The 21,432-nt window shown below is 44.6% G+C and overlaps 2 protein-coding genes across 2 annotated transcripts in view; one reads left to right on the top strand and one right to left on the bottom strand.

The window, feature by feature from the left end:
• Positions 1 to 1,841: 1,841 nt before the first annotated feature.
• The window catches only part of LOC121270393 (gastrula zinc finger protein XlCGF57.1-like), a 46,330-nt gene continuing 26,739 nt past the window's right edge, over positions 1,842 to 21,432 (top strand). The window contains exon 1 of the mRNA XM_041175694.1: positions 1,842 to 2,790. Coding sequence (XP_041031628.1) covers positions 1,985 to 2,790 — 806 coding nt within the window. The 5' untranslated portion in view covers positions 1,842 to 1,984. The remainder of the gene's footprint in view (positions 2,791 to 21,432) is intronic.
• LOC121270396 (zinc finger protein 850-like) lies at positions 9,401 to 21,416 on the bottom strand (the record flags this gene model as incomplete). The annotated part of the gene is made up of 2 exons (XM_041175695.1): positions 9,401 to 12,439; positions 20,984 to 21,416. Coding segments are annotated over 2 exons (2,373 nt in total), but the record flags the coding sequence as incomplete, so codon positions are not given.

Raw genomic sequence — 21,432 nt, 5'->3', positions numbered from 1 at the left:
ACTGATCTCCTCCCTCTCCTTGAAGAAGTTCCTTCCATACTTGGCTCTCAGTGGGGTTGGCCCCTGAGCGTTTGGGTCATGGATGGTCTTGGCAGCGCTGATAAAACCACGCACGTCGTTGGTGTCCGCGAGTTGTTGGCTCTCCTGTGCACTTTCTACCCACCATTTCATATCTGTTTTTTGGACTTTAACACCTCCTGTCGACCGCGAAATCCAGGAAAATGTGGATTGTTTTCCATATCTTGGCAGCCTCTTTTTGACAAAAGCAGACATAGCTGATGAAATACATCATCACCTCTAATATTCCAGCTCAGCTTTCGGCTGAATGAGGAGATGAGTATTTGAGGATGAAGATCTCAATTCGAGACAGAGATCATGGTTTACTGGGTAGCAGTGTCCCCCACACCCCTAAAGGCTTCAGAGGCTTGGACAACCTAGAGCAGGCACCTCAGAGAATTGGAGAATTCCCACCAGTGCTCCTTTCACAAGATCCTCCAAATCTGGTGATGAGAAAGTTGGTGTCCTCTCCCAAGCCAACATGCCCAGCATTGAGGCGCTAACCACTCAAAACCAGCTCTGCTGTGCAGGACATGTTGTTCGTGTGCCTGACAGCAGATTCCAGGAGCAACTGCTCCACTTGGAACTGAGTCACATCAGGAGACTCCCAGGAGAACAAAGGAAACATTTAGGTATGTCCTCAAAGCATCATTGGAGAGACCAAACATCCCCGCAGTCTCATAGGAGTCCCTCGATTGTGACCGACCAGACTGCAGAAGGTTTATTTGTGAAGGCACCAAACACATTGAAAGACTTCATCGAGAGTATGCAGGGGCAAGGTTGGGAGCACACGACCCACCAACACCTTATCCATCCAGCCTTTCAATCACCACATGCCCACATGTGACAGAGTGCTGAATACGCCTGGACTTATAAGCCATCTCCAAATCCATTGAGAGACAATGGAAGCAAGTCATCCTCAATCTTGAGGGACTGCTTAAGAAAGGGAGTCAGGATGAATCAGAGGACTGGGAGAAGTGGGGCTTCCTCAGTGACAGGCCCAGGCCACCCAGGCAACTGGCCATCATGTTGGGAGAGGCATTTTTAGCCAGCAGAGTGCATGGATGACCATTTTGATGAGGGAACAGAGAGTGTGCAGAGCTTCAGGGTTCCAGTGACCAGGAAAGAAATGATTGACTGATTCACTTTACTCTGCACACAGGAGCTGGAGAACTGAACCCAGTCAGAGTTGAGAGAGGGAGAAAACTGGGAGTGGAAGAAAGAGGTGGTGACATGGGTTTGGATTTCAGCCCAGGGAGTGGGGAGGATTGTATGGGACGGGGATTTACAACTTTGGAGGGAAAATATTCCATAGAAACTAGAATTGTCTGTTTTGAATTTGTGTCTTATTCTTACAGTGATGATGATTTTTGTAAACTCAATTTCCAAGCATTAGAACTGGAGTATTTACAGACAGGAAACTCAAACCCTTCAAGATTTAACAGAGTCACTCAATTCATCAGGACCTGAATTCCATCAGACTTTGAATGTGGAAGGAGAAATGTTTGTCTGCTCTGTCTGTGGGATGATTTCAAACATTAGTGTGACTGGAAAAGCGCTTGGGTGAGTGCTCCAGGGAACTGACTGTGGAAAGAGCTTTAATCAGTTTCGCAGCTTGAAAAAGCATCGCATCGTTCACAGCGGGGAGAAACCGTACACGTGCTCTGTATGTGAACAAGGCTTCAACCTATCATTCAACCTGGAGAGACACAAGGACACCCGCACCACGGAGAAACCGTGGAAATGTGGCAACTGTGGAAAGGGCTTCAGATCCCCATCTGTGTTGGAAATTCATCGACGCAGTCACACCGGGGAAAGGCCGTTCATCTGCTCCGTATGTGGGAAGGGATTCACTCAGTTATCCAGCTTACATACCCACCAGCGAATTCACACTGGGGAGAGACCATTTAAATGCCCAGATTGCAGGATGTGCTTTAAAAGCTCCGGGGAACTGATGTCCCATCAACGTGTTCACACTGACGAGAGACCGTTCATATGCACTCGCTGCGGAACTGGATTCAAACGATCATCTCAGCTCACTGCCCACCAGCAAGTTCACACTGGGGAGAGACCGTTCATTTGCTCTGAATGTGGGAAGGGATTCACTCAGTTATCACACCTGCTGACACACCAGGGAGTTCACTCTGATGTGAGAACTTTTAAATGTTCTGACTGTGAAAAGAGCTTTCAAAGCAGCAGTGATCTGCTGAGACACCGACGCACTCACACTGGAGAGAGGTCATTCACCTGCTCCGAATGTGGGAAGGGATTCCCAGATACCTCCAATCTGATTAAACACCAACAAATTCACAGTGGCAAGAGACCATTCATCTGCTCTGAGTGTGGGAAGGGATTCACTCAGTCATACCACCTGCTGTCACACCAGCATACTCACACTGGGGAGAGGCCATTCATCTGCTCCGAGTGTGGGAAGGGATTCGCTCGGTCATTCACACTGTTGATACATCAGCGCACTCACACTGGGGAGAAGCCGTACACCTGCTCAAAGTGTGGGAAGGGATTCAGTGTGTCAACCACCCTGCTGGCACACCAGCGAGTTCACACTGGGGAGAGGCCGTTCACCTGCCCCGACTGTGGGAAGAGATTCATTTGGTCATCTCATTTGCACAGACACCAACGCACTCACAGTGGGGAGAGGCCGTTCACGTGCTCTGTGTGTGGGAAAGGATTCACTCGGTCATCCCACCTACTGAGACACCAGCGAGTTCATGAGTGACTGCAAGGGTTGGATTCTGCTGCTGTCAATCACGTCCAGGATTGAACATGTGGGTTATTCCTGAGGTGTGTAAGAAATGTGTCCCAGCTGCTCTCTTCTATGGTTCAGGGCTCCTAGACACGGAACAGAAGGCTCCTTTACAACTGTGTTTAGGAAGAACAATGGTGAATGCTGGAAATGTGCTGTCAAATCAGAGGCTGGTGTAAAAGTGTGATTTGTTCCTGACTGAAAGTGAAACGGCAGGTTTAAGTTTCCACTCTGAAAATGATTGTGATGATTGTCATGAAGCTATTAATGTATATAATGTTATTGGAATTTTTTTTTTAAAGTAGAGGTTTAGTCTGTGTGTATGTGCCTCACTTGGATTCAAGCCAGCGAGTCTGGGTGCTTTGATGGATATTAGTTTTGAGATGTAACCAGAGAAGTCGAGGTACATTTGCATTTTGTTGAATAGAGCATTCAAGAAGGAGAGTGAAATCTTGCACCTAGCCAGCAGACATCAAGCAATATGTTTATATTACTAATAAAATTGGCACTATGAAAAGGGGTTTTATTGTTAAAAGAGATGGAGTTCAAAAGGGCTGGTGATACAATGAGAATTTACATTCAGTAAGATGTGCTGGGTATAACGGAAGGCAGTTTTGTGTGTGCAGAGCAGAGGCATGTATCATAAAAACCAGCTGTAAGCCTACAACTGTCGGCAAAGGAACCAAACTGAAAGGAATCTCATTTTGAATTTGTAAGGTGAAAATGCTTTGCCTGGTGTCTGCTTAAAGTCTAAGCGTTGTTGCCTTAGTGGAGATTAGTTTGGGAATTTGTTTTAAGTTATGGTAGTAGTAATTTGTAGCCATGTGTATATGTTTAACTTGTGTAAATTAATAAATGTCTCATGTAGCTTGATATAAAAACCTCCCTAGAACTGGTGGTCTTATTCCTGAATTTAGAGTTACAAGTCAAATCATACCACTTAAAGAACTGTCATAACCTATATTTTAAAGTCTCTCTCTAGGATTTTAAATAGCTGCTGTGTCATAACATAATTATGGTATGAGAATTGAAAATGTTAGTGTAACATTCCTGAGTCTACCAATGAAAGGCAATAACAACAATAGGTTGCATTTATATAGAACTTTTAACATAGTAAAACATGCCAGTGTGCTTCACAGATGATTAAAAACCTGGTCAAAGAGGTAGATTCTAAGAAGTGTTTTAGAGGAGGAGACAGAGAGAGGTTTAGGGAGGGAATTCAAGAGCTCAAGACCTCAGAAGCTGAAAGCACGGCCACCAGTAGTGGAGTGATGTAGGTGGCGTAATGAGGAAGGGGTCAGAATTGGTGAAGCATAAGGTGCTCAGAGGGTCGTAGGGCTGGACAATGTTCCAGAGACTGTTTGTCATGGAGAGAGTGGTTGCCTCCATGGAGCTTCAGGCACAGCTCTAAAATGGGCCCATGCAGGTCATGACCACAGCAGTGCAGGAGATGTCTGCTGCCTTAAACAGGATGACAGACACTGTATCTGTGACCTTACAACATGTCACTGATCTCCACCAAGCTGGTCTCTGCAGCAGAGTGGGAGGAATGATGTGACTCTGGTCCAGCAGAGGGATGATGGACAAAGGAGACATGTTAAGTGGGAACTCTGCTCAAAGCATTCCCATTCTCAATCATTACCCCTCCCAACCACCACCACCCCGCCCCAGGCAGTAACCCATATGCTGCCCCCATCTCCCGACACGCTGCCCCTGTCTCTCCCCAGCTGAATCTGCCCCTGCACAAATACAGGTGGATCAGTCTTTGCCCGGACCCTGAAGGGCTCTGAAACCCAGAGGGTGGAGACCACAAGCCTCTCGGCAGTGAGAGCAGGGATGTGAGCAGCCTGTCTCTCCCTCTGCTGAAACCACACAGGATGCACCATGTAGAAGCAATAGGAAGGGTCTGGGCTAGAAATTGTAATTCACCAAGGATGCACAGGGGCATTTGATAAAATATTAATTTCCTTTTTAAATAATGGCAGAGAAAATGTATTGATTGGAACCACTTCCAGCTCTTGTCCATTCTGACATCCCGAGGGCCAGCTCATCCTCTCACTGGGTTCATGCTAAATGTCAGTCCGGGCTGGGAGCCATTGGGTGGATGAGTGGGTGAAGGAATGTTCAGTGAACAGTTGGGGGGTGGTGGTTGGTGGTTAGTGGTGGGAAGTGATCATCCGGAAGGAGTCCCACCTGAAACAGTGACCATTTATTTATCACTTTGGAATGATTGAGCTGCTGTGTATTCTGTTCTTTTAGTTTTCCAGGATTTATATATATATATGTTTTCTTTTTATTAAAACATTGTTGTAACACTGAAATCCAGAGGATTTCATACCTGTTAAAGTCAATCCCCATCGAGTACACAGGAGGACTCAACTGATCCTAACATTTCATGCTATCAATAAACAAAGATCTTACAAGATGTTTATATGAGGAATTGCTTTTCTGTGAGACCAGGGACTATGTCCCAAAGTTCAGATTTGGGCCTTGAGCCTGGGCTTTCATTATGGAGCACCATTACCCAATGTCCTTCATCCCTGATTTTAATCACTCCACCATTGGTGGCTGTGCCTTCAGCTGCCTGGACCCTAAGCTCTGGAATTTCCTCCCTAAACCTCTCCACCTTTCTCCTTCACTTTCCTCCTTTAAGACACTCATTATAACTGACCTCTTTGACCAAGATTTTGGTCATCTGGCCTAATATATCGTTCTGCTCATGTGAAACTCCATGGGATATTTTATCATGTTAAAAGCTCGATATAAATATAAGATGTTACAGTTGTTGTAGCTCAGTCAGACCCAATCACTTGCTGACTGAGTGAATCTGTATAAATGTAACTCAGATACAGCTTTTGTGTCATAGTTCAGTGAGATCCCTTACTGAGTAAGTCTGTATCAATGTAACTCATAGACACAGCTTGTTAGAACAGACCTGGGGAGAAGGAAGCTCTGAACTAATCACTGGACTCCCTGATCGCCACAATTGGGAAAAGGTGATTCTTTCCAAATATTCAAAATTACATTTATCAAAGATAATTTCTTGGTGTGAGCTGCATTATTTGGTAAAATTAGAGTGAAGTAGTGGGATTGATCCACAGCCTGAGTCATCAGCTTAAGGACAGGAAGAGAGAGAATCTAGAGAGGAGAAAAGAATAAGTAGGAGACTGGATGCTGAATCTGGAAAAATGAGCAGAGAGGGAGAGGAGTGTGTGGGACAGAGATTTATAGATTTGGGGGAATGAGAGGCAAAAATGTTCCATAAAAACTAGAATTGCCTGTTCTGCATTTCTATCCTGTATTTAGATTTGACGACTTATGTAAACTCCTTTTACAGGATATTAGAAGTGGATGATTTACAGACGGGAAACTCAAAACAAAATTTTCAACAAGATCTTATAGAATCACTTAATTCATCTATGGTTGGCTTCTGATTGTGGAAGGAGAAATGTTTGTTCTGTCTGTGGGAAAATTTCAGTCACCAGGGAAGTGGTATTTAGCAAATTGATGGAGCTGCGGGCTGACAAATCCCTGGGTCCTGATGGACTTCATCCTAGGGCCTTAAATGAAGTGGCTTGTTTATGCCTTTGTTTTAATTTTCCAAAGTTCCCTAGGTTCCAGGAAGATTCCATTCAACTGGAAAATAACAATTGTAACTCCTTTGGTCAAAAAGGGAGACAGAAAGCAGAAAACCGCATATCAGTTAGTTTAACATCTGTCACAGGGAAAATGTTAGCAGGTATGATCAAAGGCGTGAGAAAAATTCAAGATTATCAGGCAGAGTCAATAAGGTTTTGAGCAAGGAAATCATGTTTAATGAATTTATTGGAGCTTTTTGAAGCAGTCGCATGTGCTGTGGATAGAGGGGAACCAGTGGATCTACTTAGATTTCCAGAAGGCATTTGATAAGGTGTCACATCAAAGGTTCTTGCAGAAAATAAAAACCCATGGTGTCTGGGGTAACATATTGGCATGGATAGAAGATTGGCTAGTTAATAGGAAAGATGACAGGATGTAACAAGTGGTGTGCCACAGGGATCACTGCAGTGGCCTCAACTTTTTACACTTTTTATAAGTGACTTGGATGAAGGGACCAAGGGTATGGTTGCTAAATTTGCTGATGACACAAAGATAGATAGGAAAGTAAGTTGTGAAGAGGACATGAGGCTACAAACGGACACAGATAGGTTAAGTGAGTGGGCAAAGATCTGGCAAATGGAGTATAATGTGGGAAAATATGAAATTGTCCATTTTGACAGGAAGAATAAAAAAAGCTTATTATCTAAATGGTGAGAGATTGTAGAGCTCTGAGATTTAGAGGGATCTGGGTGTCCTAGTGCATGAATCACAAAATGCTAGAATGCCGATATAACAAATAATGAGGAAAACTACTTTTTTGTGAGGAGAATTGAATATAAAAGTAGGGAGGTTATGCTTCGGTTATATAGGACACTGGTGAGACCACATCTGGAGTAATGTATACGGTATTGGTCACCTTATTTAAGGAAAGATGTAAATGTATTGGAAGCATTTCAGAGAAGGTTTACGAGACTAATACCAGTAATGGACGGGTTGCCTTATGAGGAAAGGTTGGACAGGCTAGGCATGTATCCACTGGAGTTTAATTGTAAGAGGTGACTTGATTGAAACATATAAGATCCTGAGGGGTCTTGACAGGGTGGATTTGCAGAGGATGTTTCCTCTTGTGGGAGAATCTAGAACTAGGGGTCACTGTTTCAAAATAAGGGGTTGCCCATTTAGGACAGAGACAAGGATAATTTTTTTCTCTCAGAGGGTTGTGAGTCTTTGAAACCCTCTTCCTCAAAAAGCAGTGGAAGCTGAGTCTTTGAATATTTTTAAGGCAGAGCTAGATATATTCATGATTAACAAGGGGGGGAAAGTTTATCAGCGGTAGGCAGGAATATGGGGTTGAGGTTACAATCAAATCAGCATGATCCTATTGAATGGCAAAGCAGGCTCGAGGGGCAGAGTGACCTGCTCCTGTTCCTAATTTGTATGTAATACATTATAAAGGAACAACCGATCTCAAAGACAATCTCTTGTATGTGTGGAGGGTTTGTGCTGAATCAGTTTTAAAGGGGTTAAATTATATATGTTTTCTATATTGGACAATCACATTAAAATCTGAAACTCAGATATGGATTGGTATTAGGTGGGAAGATCTGGATCAGTGTATTACTCTAGGAAGCCTTAAAACCAGAGTGACAGTATTTCAGAACTGATTCCTGTGATAGCAGCAATCCCATTGCTTTCTGTTGCTAAGACCGATGGAAATATTTAAAGTGGAGACCATAGGCATGTTGGATGATGGTGTACACAAGAAATTTGTGAACTGTCTGAGGATAACTGTGAGGGGAAATGAAGGGATCTGGAAAGCAGCAGACACTTCATGTTATTCCAGGAGAAGTGGGGCCTGGTTGTGTAGGTGTCAGGTTTTACACAGCACACGGTCAGCCTGTTGTTTCACCCTGGATGAAGAATCTCTGAATGGTACCATTCAAATGACTCAATGGGATTCTCAGGAGCCACATCATCTGCTCAGAAAGTAGGTGGTTTGTGGTACAGCGAATGAGAAACGACACACACTCACAGACACCCACAAGCAGAGACTGAAACACACACACACATACACACACACACGCCCTCAATGATGAACATACAACCACACATTTGTACTCAGAGAACCACATACTTCCTGTCCCATCAATTGGACAACACCAGCCAACTTGAGGAGAAACACCATCCTGAGGAGAAAGTATCAATATCTATAAGGCCATTATATTAGAGAAATTCAAGTCAACATTATTCACCAGTGACTGATCAATTTTGTTCATACAATCCCACTGTTTTCTCTGAATCTTAAATCAATATTGAACAACATCTGGGGCATAAGAAACAACAAACAATAATGTTGAGTGGTCTATTGTGACCCTGTGTGATCATCCCTGGTGGGAGATGGAGTAAAATATAGAACGACATCCCTGGATAATCACAGCATCTACTTTTATCCCGGTATTACAGATGAATCTAATTCCCCTTATATTGATGGTCCACTTGATGAAGAGAATTCTAAGACAGGTTATAAGGAGAAAGAATAGATGGAAATATTTGCACTGATCAAGAGAAAGGCTTTGAAGCTATAAAAGGAAGAATCTTCCTGAGCCTCAAGGTGGGGAATGTAAACAGAGGGAGGCCAGGTGAGGAAGACCCGAGTAATTCTAATAACTTTATTAAACATTTCTCCATAGTAAAGACACCTCCACACATTAAAACTAATGATCTGTAATAGAAACAGGTTCTAGGAGGTCATATTGAAGGTAAGATTAGAACCTGTGAATAGGCATGAAGAGATTAATGATCTGAAAGGACAGACTGCATGCTCTCAGCACCGGGCTATATTGTTAGGAAATGGACTGAATACAAAGATATTAAGTCTTTCAGAAGGACTTGAGATATTAATGTACAAATCATGAGAAAAGCAATGACAATATCACACAGACTCACTGAAGAGGATTACCTCATTTACAAGATGATTTAATGGGTTAATGTGTTCCATTTTGATAAACAAATAACCAGAATGTGTTGACATGTTATCATCAAGTTAGTGAAATGTTCCTAAAGTCAAAAAGGATCAATACACAAAAGCAAAATGTCCTTGAACTTCAAGCAGCCTGATCAGATTAGAATAATGTGCTCACAACTCTTTCTGATGAGTACTCCCATGAGTATCCAGTAATCTCATGGTCTCGGTATGTAATGGGTTATGTACTAGAAATAAAAACATGAAACTAATGTCTCATTGTTTCCTTGTTTCCGAGTTTGTTTAAAGGGATACAGATAATTCTGTAAAAACACAAAGTATATTTAGCTTATAGGAAGCAACATTCTAACAATTTGAAATGAATTTCAGGATATCTGATCAATACTATATCCATTATCAGGAAATGTGTTTCCAGACAGGAATTGACACTTCGTCATTGACATTTTTAACAGTTGTCATGATGATCAAATCCTTTTACACAGAGACACACAGAAGAAACAAACACACTCCATGCAGTGTGAACTCACTGATGAGTCAGAAGTTTAAACAACTGAGTGAATCCCTTCCAACACATGGAGCAGATGAGCAGTCTCAGCCCAGTGTGAACTCACTAGTGTGTCCAGAGATTGGATGAATTAATGAATCCAATCTCATGTTCATAACACCTGCATAATCTTTTCCAGTGTGAACATGTTGGTGATTCATCAGGTCAGTTGATTCCATGAATCTTTTCCCACACACACAGCAAGTGAATGACTGTACAACACAGGCTGCTGACTGAGTGAATCCCGACCCACACAAACAGCAAGTGACTGTCCAACAGCAGGCTGTATGACTGAATCCCTACCCACACAGGGAGCAGCTGATCGGCCTCTCCCCAGTGAAAACTTGCTGGTATCTGAGAAGGATGCATGTCTGATCAATACCCTTCCCACACTCTGAGCATGAGACAGCCTCTCCCCATTGTAATCACAATGGTGTAACAGTGAGGTGAGACGATTGCCTGAACCTAGTCGTACAATGAGAGCACCTGACCTCACGACAATGAATGCTTTGATGCGATAGCAGATCCTGGGAACTTTTATAGCATTTCCCATAATCTGGACATTTAAAAGGTCACTTGTTAGTGTGAACTCGCTGGTGTCTCAGCAGGTTGGATGAGTGAGAAAATCCCTTCCCACATTTGGAGCAGATGAACGGTCTCTCTCCAGTGTGAACCCGCTGGTGCGTCAGCAGGTGAGATGAACAAGTGAATCCCTTCCCACACCTGGAGCAGGTGAATGGCCTCTCCCCAGTGTGGGTGCGTTGGTGTGTCAGCAGCTGGGATGAGGTAGTGAATCCCTTTCCACACTCAGAGCAGGTGAATGGCCTCTCCCCAGTATGAGTGCGCTGGTGAGTCAGCAGGTGGGATGACTGAGTGAACTCCTTACCACATTCGGAGCAGGCGAACGGCCTCTCCCCAGTGTGAACTCGCTGATGTGTCAGCAGGCGGGATGAGGTAGTGAATCCCCTCCCACACTCGAGGCAGGTGAACGGCTTCTCCTCAGTGTGACTGTGCTGATGTACAGTGAGGTCAGATGATCTTCTGAACCCAGTCCCACAGTGAGAGCACCTGAACGGTCTCTCGTCAGTGTGAACACGTTGATGGGACATCAGTTCCTGGGAACTTTTATAGCACTTCCCACAGTCTGGGCATTTAAAAGGTCTCTCATCAGTGTGAACTTGCTGGTGCCTCAGTAGGTTTGATGAGTGAGCAAACCCCTTCCCACACTTGGAGCAGGTAAATGGTCTCTCCCCGGTGTGAACCCGCTGGTGTGTCAGCAGGTGGGATGAACAAGTGAATGCCTTCTCACACTTGGAGCAGCTGAATGGTCTCTCCCCAGTGTGAGTGCGCTGGTGCATCAGCAGTTGGGATGAGGTAGGGAATCCCTTTCCACACTCAGAGCAGGTGAACGGCCTCCCCCCAGTGTGAACTCGCTGGTGTCCCAAAAGCGTGCATATCTGATTGAATCTCATCCCACAGTCGGAGGACGTGAACAGCCTCTCCCCAGTGTGAATTTGCTGATGCGTCAGCAGGTGGGATGACCGAGTGAATCCCTTCCCACACCTGGAGCAGGTGAACGGCCTCTCCCCAGTGTGAACTCGCTCATGTACAGTGAGGTCAGATGATCGGCTGAATCTAATGCCACAGTGAGAGCACCTGAATGGTCTCTCGCCAGTGTGAACACATTGATGGGACATCAGTTCCCTGGAACATATACAGCACTTCCCGCAATCTGGACATTTAAAAGGTCTCTTGCCAGTGTGAACTCGCTGGTGCCTCAGCAGGTTTGATGAGTGAGAAAAGTCCTTCCCACATTTGGAGCAGCTGAACGGCCTCTTCCCAGTGTGAACTCGTTGATGTGTCAGCAGGTGGGATGAACAAGTAAATCCCTTCCCACATTTGGAGCAGGTGAACGGCCTCTCCCCAGTGTGAATTCGCTGGTGTGTCAGCAAGTTGGATGACTGAGTGAATCCTTTCCCACACTCAGAGCAGTTGAATGGCCTTTCCCCAGTGTGAACTCGCTGGTGTGTCAGCAGATGGGATGACTGAGTGAATCCCTTTCCACACTCGGAGCAAGTGAATGGCCTCTCCCCAGTGTGAATGCACTGATGTGTTAGAAGGTAAGATGAGGTAGTAAATCCCTTCCCACACTCTGAACAGGTGAATGGCCTTTTCCCAGTGTGAATGCGCTGATGTACCCTGAGGTCAGATGATCGTCTGAACCCAGTCCCACAGTGAGAGCACTTGAACGGTGTCACATCAGTGTGAACACGTTGGTGAGACATCAGTTCCCCAGAGCTTTTGTAGTTCTTCCCGCAGTCTGGGCATTGAAACGGTCTCTCATCAGTATGAACTCGCTGGTGTCTCAGCAGGTTGGATGAATGAGCAAATCCCTTCCCACACTTGGAGCAGATGAACGGCTTTTCTCCGGTGTGAATGCGCTGGTGTGTCAGAAGGTGGGATGAGGTAGTGAATCCCTTCCCACATTCGGAGCAGGTGAATGGCCTCTCCCTGTTGTGACAACCCTGATGAATTTCTACCTTGAATGGATAATTGTATCTCTTCCTACAGTTCCCAAATCTCCACGGTTTCTCCCCATTCTGACTGCATTTATGTTCTGACAGGCTGGATGAATGGCTGAAGTCTTGTCCACACACAGAGCACGTGCACGGTTTCTCCCCACTGTGAACAGTGCTTCTTCCTTCCATGTTCAGAATCTGATGATATTCAGGTTATGATAAATTTTGTGATTGAGGCAGATCTTGATATGATGTGTTTGTGTTTCTCGACTGCAAATCCTTCTACTTCAAATATCCTGTGAATTTGGTTTAAAACAGAAAAAATGAAGTGAGAGAGAATCCCAAAAAAGCAAAGGCAGGTTGTGATATTGAGCTGAATTAATCTGGTAATTGGGGGGCTGGCACTCAGGAAAAGTGACCATGAAAGTTATCAGATTGTCATAAAAACACAATCGGTTCACAAGTGTCCTTCAGGGAAGAGAATCAGTCTGTGTCTACACAAGGCTCCAGCATCTATAGAAGGAAAGGGAGAGGTGGGAGAGGCAGTGGGTGATGGAGAGGAATTTTATATATTTACAACTCGACAAGAACTTCGACAGAATCTCACAAACCCTCAACCTCCAGCACCTCAAAGGACCAAGATAGCAGGGGTATGAAATCACCTCCAAATTCCTCTGCAAGTCACACACCAATGTCTTAGGCTGAGATGATTGGCCTCCAACAACCACAAGCATCTTCCATAGTATTGGGCATGACTCCAGCCAGATTCCTCCCTCCCAATTACCACTGACTTCAATTTTACTCGGGCTCCTTGATGCCACACTGGGCCAAGGTAAGTCACTTTCAAATCATCTCTGGAATTAAGCTCTTTTGTTGAGGTCATTAGCAAGTAAGGGGCCAGAATCAGAGGAATGCAGAGTGCCTAACATCATGGAATGGCACAGCACGGAAGGAGGCCATTCTGCCCATCATGGCCACACTGGATCTTTGAAAGAGCTGTGCACTTTAACACCATGATCCTGCCCTTTCCCAACAGCCCTGCAATTTTTTTCCAATTTGATTATTTATACCTTTTGAAAGGTATTACTGAATTTGCTTCCACCACCCTTTCAGGCAGTGCATTCTGAAGCATAACAAATCACTGCATTATGTCCCTCATGTCACCTCTGGTTCTGCTGCCAATTACCTTCAATCTGTGTTACCTGCTCACTGACCCGTCTCACACTGGAAAGAGCTGCTCCTTATTTAGAGAGTATAGGGCTTGAGGAGGTCACGGAGATAGGGAGGGGTGACTCCATGGAAGGAATTGAACAAAAGGATGAGAATTTTAAAGGCTGAAGTCACCAGACATCTCCCCCAGTACAGAATGTGGATCACTAATTGCATGAAGGATGTTTCTTTAACTGATAAATGTGCAGAAATCTGAATGATTGTCTCTCTAAATATCACAAATGGTTGCATGATCAGTGAGGAATTAATCTATATCTTTAACTAACAACAACATAGAACGAGGGAATTGAATGACCTTTAAACACCTGGTCAACTTGGCACAGAAGCATCTGAAACAAAGGCCAGGAACTCCAGGAAGATGGTAGCGTACTGATAATGTCACTGAACTTGTAATGCTGAAGCTGAAGCTCTGGGCAGATTGGTTCAAATCCCATCAGCACAGCTGGTGCAATTTAATTCCTTTAATAAAATCTGGAATATAAGGCTGGTGTCAGTAACAGTGACCAGATCATTGCAAAAACAATCTGGTTCACTATTGTCCTTTAGAGAAGGAAACCTGTCATCCTTACCTGTTGTGGCCCACGTGACCCTAGGTCCACAGAAACGTGGTTGACTCTTAACTGCTACTGGAATGGCCGAGCAAGTCACTCAATTCAAGGCAATTAGGATGGGCAACAAACGTTGGCCTTCCCATGGTGCCCACATCCCATGAAATAAATAAAAATACTGATAAATGTTAAATAATGTTGTTAATAAAAGAGATACTCCTTTATTTTTTTCAGAGATGACTGATTTCCCAAGGGTTCACTCTGACTCCCCTGACTGACTGACTCAGGGTCCAGTCCTCAATCCCCCCGATTGGTGACTGAACTCGCTGCTCCCGTTGCCCCTCCGGCCTCTGCGCTCCTCTTGCTGTTGTTTCCCAGGACAGTCAATGCCCGCTCTCCAACATGACCCTGTCAGATGGAGTTCAGGGGCTCAGAGGAAGAAAAGAAAATGAGGCGGTGAATCTGAGTTGGGAAAAACAAGGAGAGAAACAGGATTCAATGGAGAAACTGAGCGGGGGGCGAGCGCAGCCTCAGGAACAGCGAATGCGGCTCTCAGAGGCCGAATGAGAGCGGCCGGGCCCGGCGGCCGTGCGATGATCTCCCGGGGCTGGGGGTCGGGGGTCGGGGCTGCCCATTAAAGCGATGCTGCAGCGCCTCCCCCATCCTGGCCGCCGCTTCCCGGTTTCTTCTCCCGTTTCCACCTAGTCCGACTCACAACAAAGGAGCCGCCCAGAATGCCCCGCGGCTGGTCCTGGGGAGCATGCGCACTCTCAGCGCCTGGGGAAAGGAGCGAGTTGGATAGAGCGGTTTTTGGGGCGCGGAGAATTGTGGGAATAGCGGCTGCCATTGGTGCAAGAAACAAACAAAGGTTCAATCTTTGAAGGAGGCCATTTGGCCCGTTTTATCTGAGACAACTACAGAGAGCCACTTATCTGGTCACACACACGACCAATCTCCCTTTTATCAATCGCCCTGCAATTGATCACTGATATAGGGTCTAGATTAATATAAACTGAGACAGGGTCTAGATAGAGCACCTAGCATAAAATAAGCCAACAGCTGATCTTGTGCAGTAATAAATGAGAGTGTCTCGTGGAATATTACGGGAGACATTGTCTGGTGCAATAATAACTGAGATATATTGTGATATGACCAAGTGTAATGTAACAGTCAGAGGGCCCAGATCACAGTGCAGTAGTTACCATGACAGGGATAGTGTAAACAGTGGGTTGGTCTGGTGTGATAACTGAGCCATGGTCAAGGTCAGCAAAAAGCAAAACAGGGACGAGTGCATTATAACTCGGGACAAGGTTTAGTGCAGTAATCAGCAGACAGAGTCTGGTGTATTATAAACATGATCAAGTTCTAGTATGGTAATCAGTAGACTGGGTCTATTAAACAAGATCTAGTGCAGTTAAAAATAATATAAGGAAATAGTTGCATTTATGTTGCTCATTTCATGATCACCAAATGTGTCAAAGCACTTTATAACTAATTAATTACTTTTGAATTATTCATAATATTCTTATTAAGACAGGGTCTAATGCATACTGCAGGTGCTGGAAATCTGAAACAAAAACATAAAATGCTGGAAAAACTCAGCAGGCCTAACAGCATCTGTGGACAGAAAAAAATGGAGTTAACGTTTCGAGTCCTTGTGACTCTTATTCAGAGCTAAAGAGAAGTAAAAATTTAATGAAATTTATACTGTTTAAAGGGGGTGGGCGGTGGAGCAGGTGAAGCTGGATAGAAGGCCAGTGATACTTGGAGGCAAAAGAGATATTGCCAGAGATGTCATGAACAAAAGGACAAAGGGGTGTTAATGATAGTGGTACTGGCTAAAGGAGATGCTAAAGGAGGACCTTAATGGTGGCATTAAGGTCAGAAAGCAGAATGTGACAATAGCAGAACAAAGGTAAGCACTCTGGAAAGAGCAACATGAACAAATGACAGATGTCCCTTGTGGGGGTGGGGTGCGGGGAGGGGATGGTGTTGGGAAAAAATATTGAAAATAGGATAAAAGGTAGGGATAAAACAATGAATAAAAACGAAAACAAATAAAAAATAAACATTAAAAAATGAAAAAATAAAAATTAAAAATAAAAACTGAAAATTAATATTGAAAAAGGGGGATAAAAAGGGGGGGTGGTGGTGAGAATGGAGGAGAGAGTTCATGGTCTGAAATAGTTGAACTCAATGTTAAGTTTGGAAGGCTGTAAAGTGCCTAATTGGAAGATGAGGTGCTGTTCCTCCAGTTTGCATTGGGCTTCACTGGAACATAGCAGCAGGCCATGGATGGACATGTTGGCATGAGAGCAGAACGGGGTGTTGAAATGGCAAGCAACGGGAAGGTCTGGGTTATGCTTGCAGACAGACTGAAGGTGTTCTGTAAAGCAGTCACCCAGTCTGTGTTTGGTCTCTCCAATGTAGAGGAGACCCCATTGGGAGCAGTGAATACAGTAGACTAAATTGCAGGAGGTGCAAGTGAAGTGCTGCTTCACCTGAAAGAATGTTTGGGCCCTTGGATGGTGAGGAGGGATGAGGTAAAGGGGCAGGTGTTGCACCTTCAGTGATTGCATGGGAAGGTGCCATGGGAGGGGGGTGAGGTGTTGGGGGTAATCGAGGATTGGATCAGGGTGTCCTAGAGGGAATGGTTCCCGTGAAATGCTGACAGCTGGGGGTGAAGGGAAGATGTGGTTGGTGGTGGCATCATGCTTTAGTTGGCAGAAATGGCGGAGGATGATCCTTTGAGTGCCAAAGTTGGTGGGGTGAAAAGTGAGGACAAGGGGAGCACATCATGGTTCTGGAAGGGAGAGGAAGGTGTGAGGGCAGAGGCACAGGAGATGGGTTGGACACGGTTGAGGACCTTGTCAACCACAGTGGGTGGGAAATCTCACCTAAGGAAGAAGGAAGACATGTCAGAAGTGTCATTTTGGAAAGTAGCATGATCGGAACAGATGCGATGGAGGTGAAGGAACTGATAGAATCGGATGGAGTCCTTACAGGAAGCAGGGGTGTAAGGAGCTGTAGTCAAGGTAGCTGTGGGAGTCGGTGGGCTTGTAATGAATATTAGTGGACAGTCTATCACCAGAAATTGAGACAGAGAGGTCAAGGAGGGGAAGGGAAGTGTCAGAGATGGACTATGCGAAGGTGATGGAGGGGTGGAAAGTGGAAGAAAAATTGATAAATTTTTCCATGTCTAGACGAGAGCATGAAGCGGCACTGAAACAGTCATCGATGTACCAAAGAAAGAGTTGTGGGTGGGGGCTTGAGTAGGGCTCGAACAAGGAATGCTCCACATACCCCATAAAGAGACAGGGAGAGCCCTCAGACCATCCTGGTGGGGGATTGGACGTCCATGGTGAAGAGGAGGCAGTTAGGGCCAGGGAACTGGAAATTGTTGGTATCAACATAGGGTATCAGAGGAATCACGGATGTAAGTGGGAAGAGACTGGACAAGGGGAGAGAGAACAGAGTCAAGATAGAAGAAATGATTTCCGTGGGGCAGAAACAGGCTGACATGATCTGTCTACCGGGACAGTCCTGTTTGTGGATTTTGGGGAGGAGGTAGAAGCGGGCTGTCTGGGGTTGAGAGACTGTAATGTCTTGAATGTGGCCTATTCTAATATGAAGAGAGATATGGTACAAGGAAGTAATAACTGAGACAGATCCTGGTATGTTATAAATAGAGACATGGTCTCATGAATTAATAACTGAGAAAGGATCTATTGTAATATAAACAGAGAGATGATCTTGTTAATTTAAATATATTCATGCTCAATTGTAATAATAACTGAGAGAAGAGTCTAATTTGAAATATACAGTCAGGGGCTAGTGCAACTGAGAGAGGGCCTGGTGTAATATAAACAGTGACATTGTCTTAGCACAGTAATCTGAGGCAGTGTCTTCTGTAATGTAAATAGAGATACATTCTACTTTAATAGAAACACTGACAGTCTGTAGTTTTGGGAGGTTTTAATTCTGTTTTTGCCATCAGGAACAGACATGGTCACAAAGTTGAATTGTGAAACAACTTTATGGAGACAGAGTCAGGACAAGTTTACCAAGTTTCATCTAAACTACAGTGACAAACTCTGGCAGCAATTTACAGTTTAACTTGGGTTATTCTACTTGTATCAAATCTGTTTCTTCTGCTTGGTTTCTCTCTCTTGGCTGCTGGTCTCTGCTTCTTCTCCTCTGCACGGCCTTGTTCAGGAGAATCTCTTTCATGTTGCCTCTTATCCAATTAACCTCTGCCTCTTCACATTCAATGCTCATCCCTGTGGTGAACATGCTTTGAGATTGCTTCTCTTAGCCAATCAGGTTTAGTTCATGTCAGCAATGTTAGCCTTAATTAATCACCTAATTTATCATATTCACAGTTCATGACAGCAATGTTAGCCTTACTTAATCATGTAATGTCCTGTGTATTCACCGTGGTTCTATTTCCTCGTATCTGCAGGCTGCTACATCCTGTTGCCATTTATCTCAGAGAGGCCCCTACATTCCTGCCTTTAGCTCACACAAACAATTTTCAAGAACTTTAGCTTTTAGCTGCAGTCAGTGTTTTAAAGATTGTCATTATTTCCCAGAATCTTTCTCCCTTGGCATTAATTTATATTAAGCCCTATTTCTCCATTTTCCTTCCTCACTATAACACAAAAGGGATGTTAACAGAGTTCAGTGTTAATAATTTTACACCATCTTCTATTGAAGACCTCTGGTTATTCTCTTCCCCATGAGAGAAAACATTCTCTCTGTGACCCCTCTATCGAAATCTTTCACAATTTTAAAGACCTCTATTAGGTCACCTTTCAACCTTCCTTTTTCAAGAGACAAGAGACCCAGTCCATCAATCTTTTCTTCATATGTATTTCTGGTATCATCCTTGTAAGTCATCTCTGCTCCCTCTCCAGTGTCTCTCCATTCTTTTTATAAAATGGTGACCAGAGCTGTACTCATTACTCTCAGTGTGGTCTGACCAAAGTTCCAGACAGCTTTAGCAGAATTTCCCCACTTTCCAATTCCATTCCTCATGAAATAAAATCTATAGCTCAATTTGCTCTTTTTATGGCCTTGCTCTGGCTGACGTATTTACACTCGATCTAATTGTTCCTCCACCCCAACCAGACTCACATCTTCTAAGTAATAAGTGACCTCCTTATTCTTCTGACTAAAATCTACTACCTCACATTTATGTGTTCAACTTCATTTGCCCCTTCTCCCCAGTTCTGATCTGACAAGCTGCAGCTACAGTGGAGATATTTATATTTAACTTGCTCACTACATCATTGATCTGACTCTGCTCAAACCATAACCACAAGGATATCTGTGCATTGTTCTGAGTGTGAGCACAAGGCTGTGTCACTATCACACACAGATACTGTTTCCTTGGTTCACATCTCTATACAAAGACCAGCTCTTTACACATTCCCCTTTCTACACAATTGCAGCAGACATGAGTAAGAATGTGAGGCTCATTAATATTCACTCACATTTTATAACAGCAAAGGTTCTACTGGAACAAAAGTTCAGTCATTTTCCATTACAGGCAAAACACAGAGAAAAGAAAGACATGCATTCATATAGCACCTTTCACCACTTCAGGGTGTCCCCAAGTGCTTTACATCAGGGAAGTCCTTTTGAAGCACAATCACTGTTGTAATTTAGGAAACACATCACAATCAATTTGCGCACAGCAAGCTCCCATACATTGCAATATGATAATGACCAGATCTGTGTCTGTGACATTGGCTGAGGGATAACTATTGGCTAGGACATAAGGAATAACTCCCCTGTTCTTCTTCAAATTTGAGGCCAGTGGATCTTTTACATCCACCCAAGCAGCTGGGCGGGGCCTTGGTGTAATATTCTAAGTTGAAAGACAGCACCTGTGACAGTGAGGCACTCCCTCAGTACTGCACTGGAGAATCAACCTCAGTTGTTGTACAGTGGGACTTGAACCCACAACCTTTTGGTTGAGAGGTGAGAGTGTTACCCACTGAGCCAGAGGTAACACAACAGTGCAGTTGCACACTGGCACCTTAATATTGTCTCATCAGCTACAGTGTTTCATTAAATACATTTACTGAGTGGATTTCAATTTAAGCCAGGTTTACAGACATGATGTGATATTCACACATAGAAGGCAAGAGAGATGCTGGGGGCACATACTAAGTCCAGGAGCTGAAAGTGATTAACAGATTGGGTTTTGTGTTTATTGATCCTGAGTGTGTTACCAATGTCTTCCCTGGATCCCAAGGCTAGGAGAGACAGCCTGAAAGGTAAGGGGAGCTGGGACTTGTCCATGAGAGTAACTGAAGGTTGGAGAACTGAAATACTCTAGAGTTAGAAATAAGAAAAGATTCAGTCCTGGATGTGATTATCAGCAGCAAAAACAAGAAAATCCAACAACTTTGCCGGTGACCTGTGAACTCGCTGGTGTCTCAGCAGGTGGTGTGAACAAGTAAATCCCTTCCCACACTTGGTGCAGGTGAACGGCTTCTCCCCAGTGTGAATTCGCTGGAGTTTCAGCAGGTTGCCTGAGTGAGCAAATCCCTTCCCACAGTTGGAGCAGGTGAACGGCCTCTCCCCAGTGAGTTCGCTGGTGTAAAGTGAGTTGAGATGATTTCCTGAACCCAATCCTGAAGTGAGAGCACCTGAACGGTCTCTTCTCAGTGTGAACACGTTGATGGTCCATCAGTTCTCTGGACGTTTTATAGCACTTCCCACAGTCTGGGCATTTAAAAGGTTTCTCCTCAGTGTGAACTCGCTGGTGTCTCAGCAGGTTGGTTAACTGAGTGAATCTCTTCCCACACTCAGAGCAGTGAAACGGTCTCTCCCTACTGTGAACTCGTTGGTGTATCCACAGTTTGGCTGACTGGGTGAATCCCTTCCCACACTCAGAGCAGGTGAACGGTCTCTCCCCTGTGTGATTTCGCTGGTGTTTCACCAGATCAGATGTATGAATAAATCCCTTCCCACACTTAGAGCAGAGGAAGGGCCTCTCCCCGGTGTGAATGCGCTGGTGTCTCAGCAGGTGGGATGACCGAATGAAACCCTGCCCACACTCAGGGCAGGTGAACAGTCTCTCCCCAGTATGAATTTGCTGGTGTGTCAGAAGGTGGAATGAGCGAGTAAATGTCTTCCCACACTCGGAGCATGTGAACGGCCTCTCCCCGGTCTGAGCCTGTTAGTGTGCCAGGAGG

This window comes from Carcharodon carcharias, chromosome 27, assembly GCF_017639515.1.
Source record: "Carcharodon carcharias isolate sCarCar2 chromosome 27, sCarCar2.pri, whole genome shotgun sequence".
Classification (NCBI taxonomy): Eukaryota; Metazoa; Chordata; class Chondrichthyes; order Lamniformes; family Lamnidae; genus Carcharodon; species Carcharodon carcharias.
Note: the sequence above shows the minus strand (reverse complement) of the source record. Positions and strands in the feature narration are given on the sequence as shown.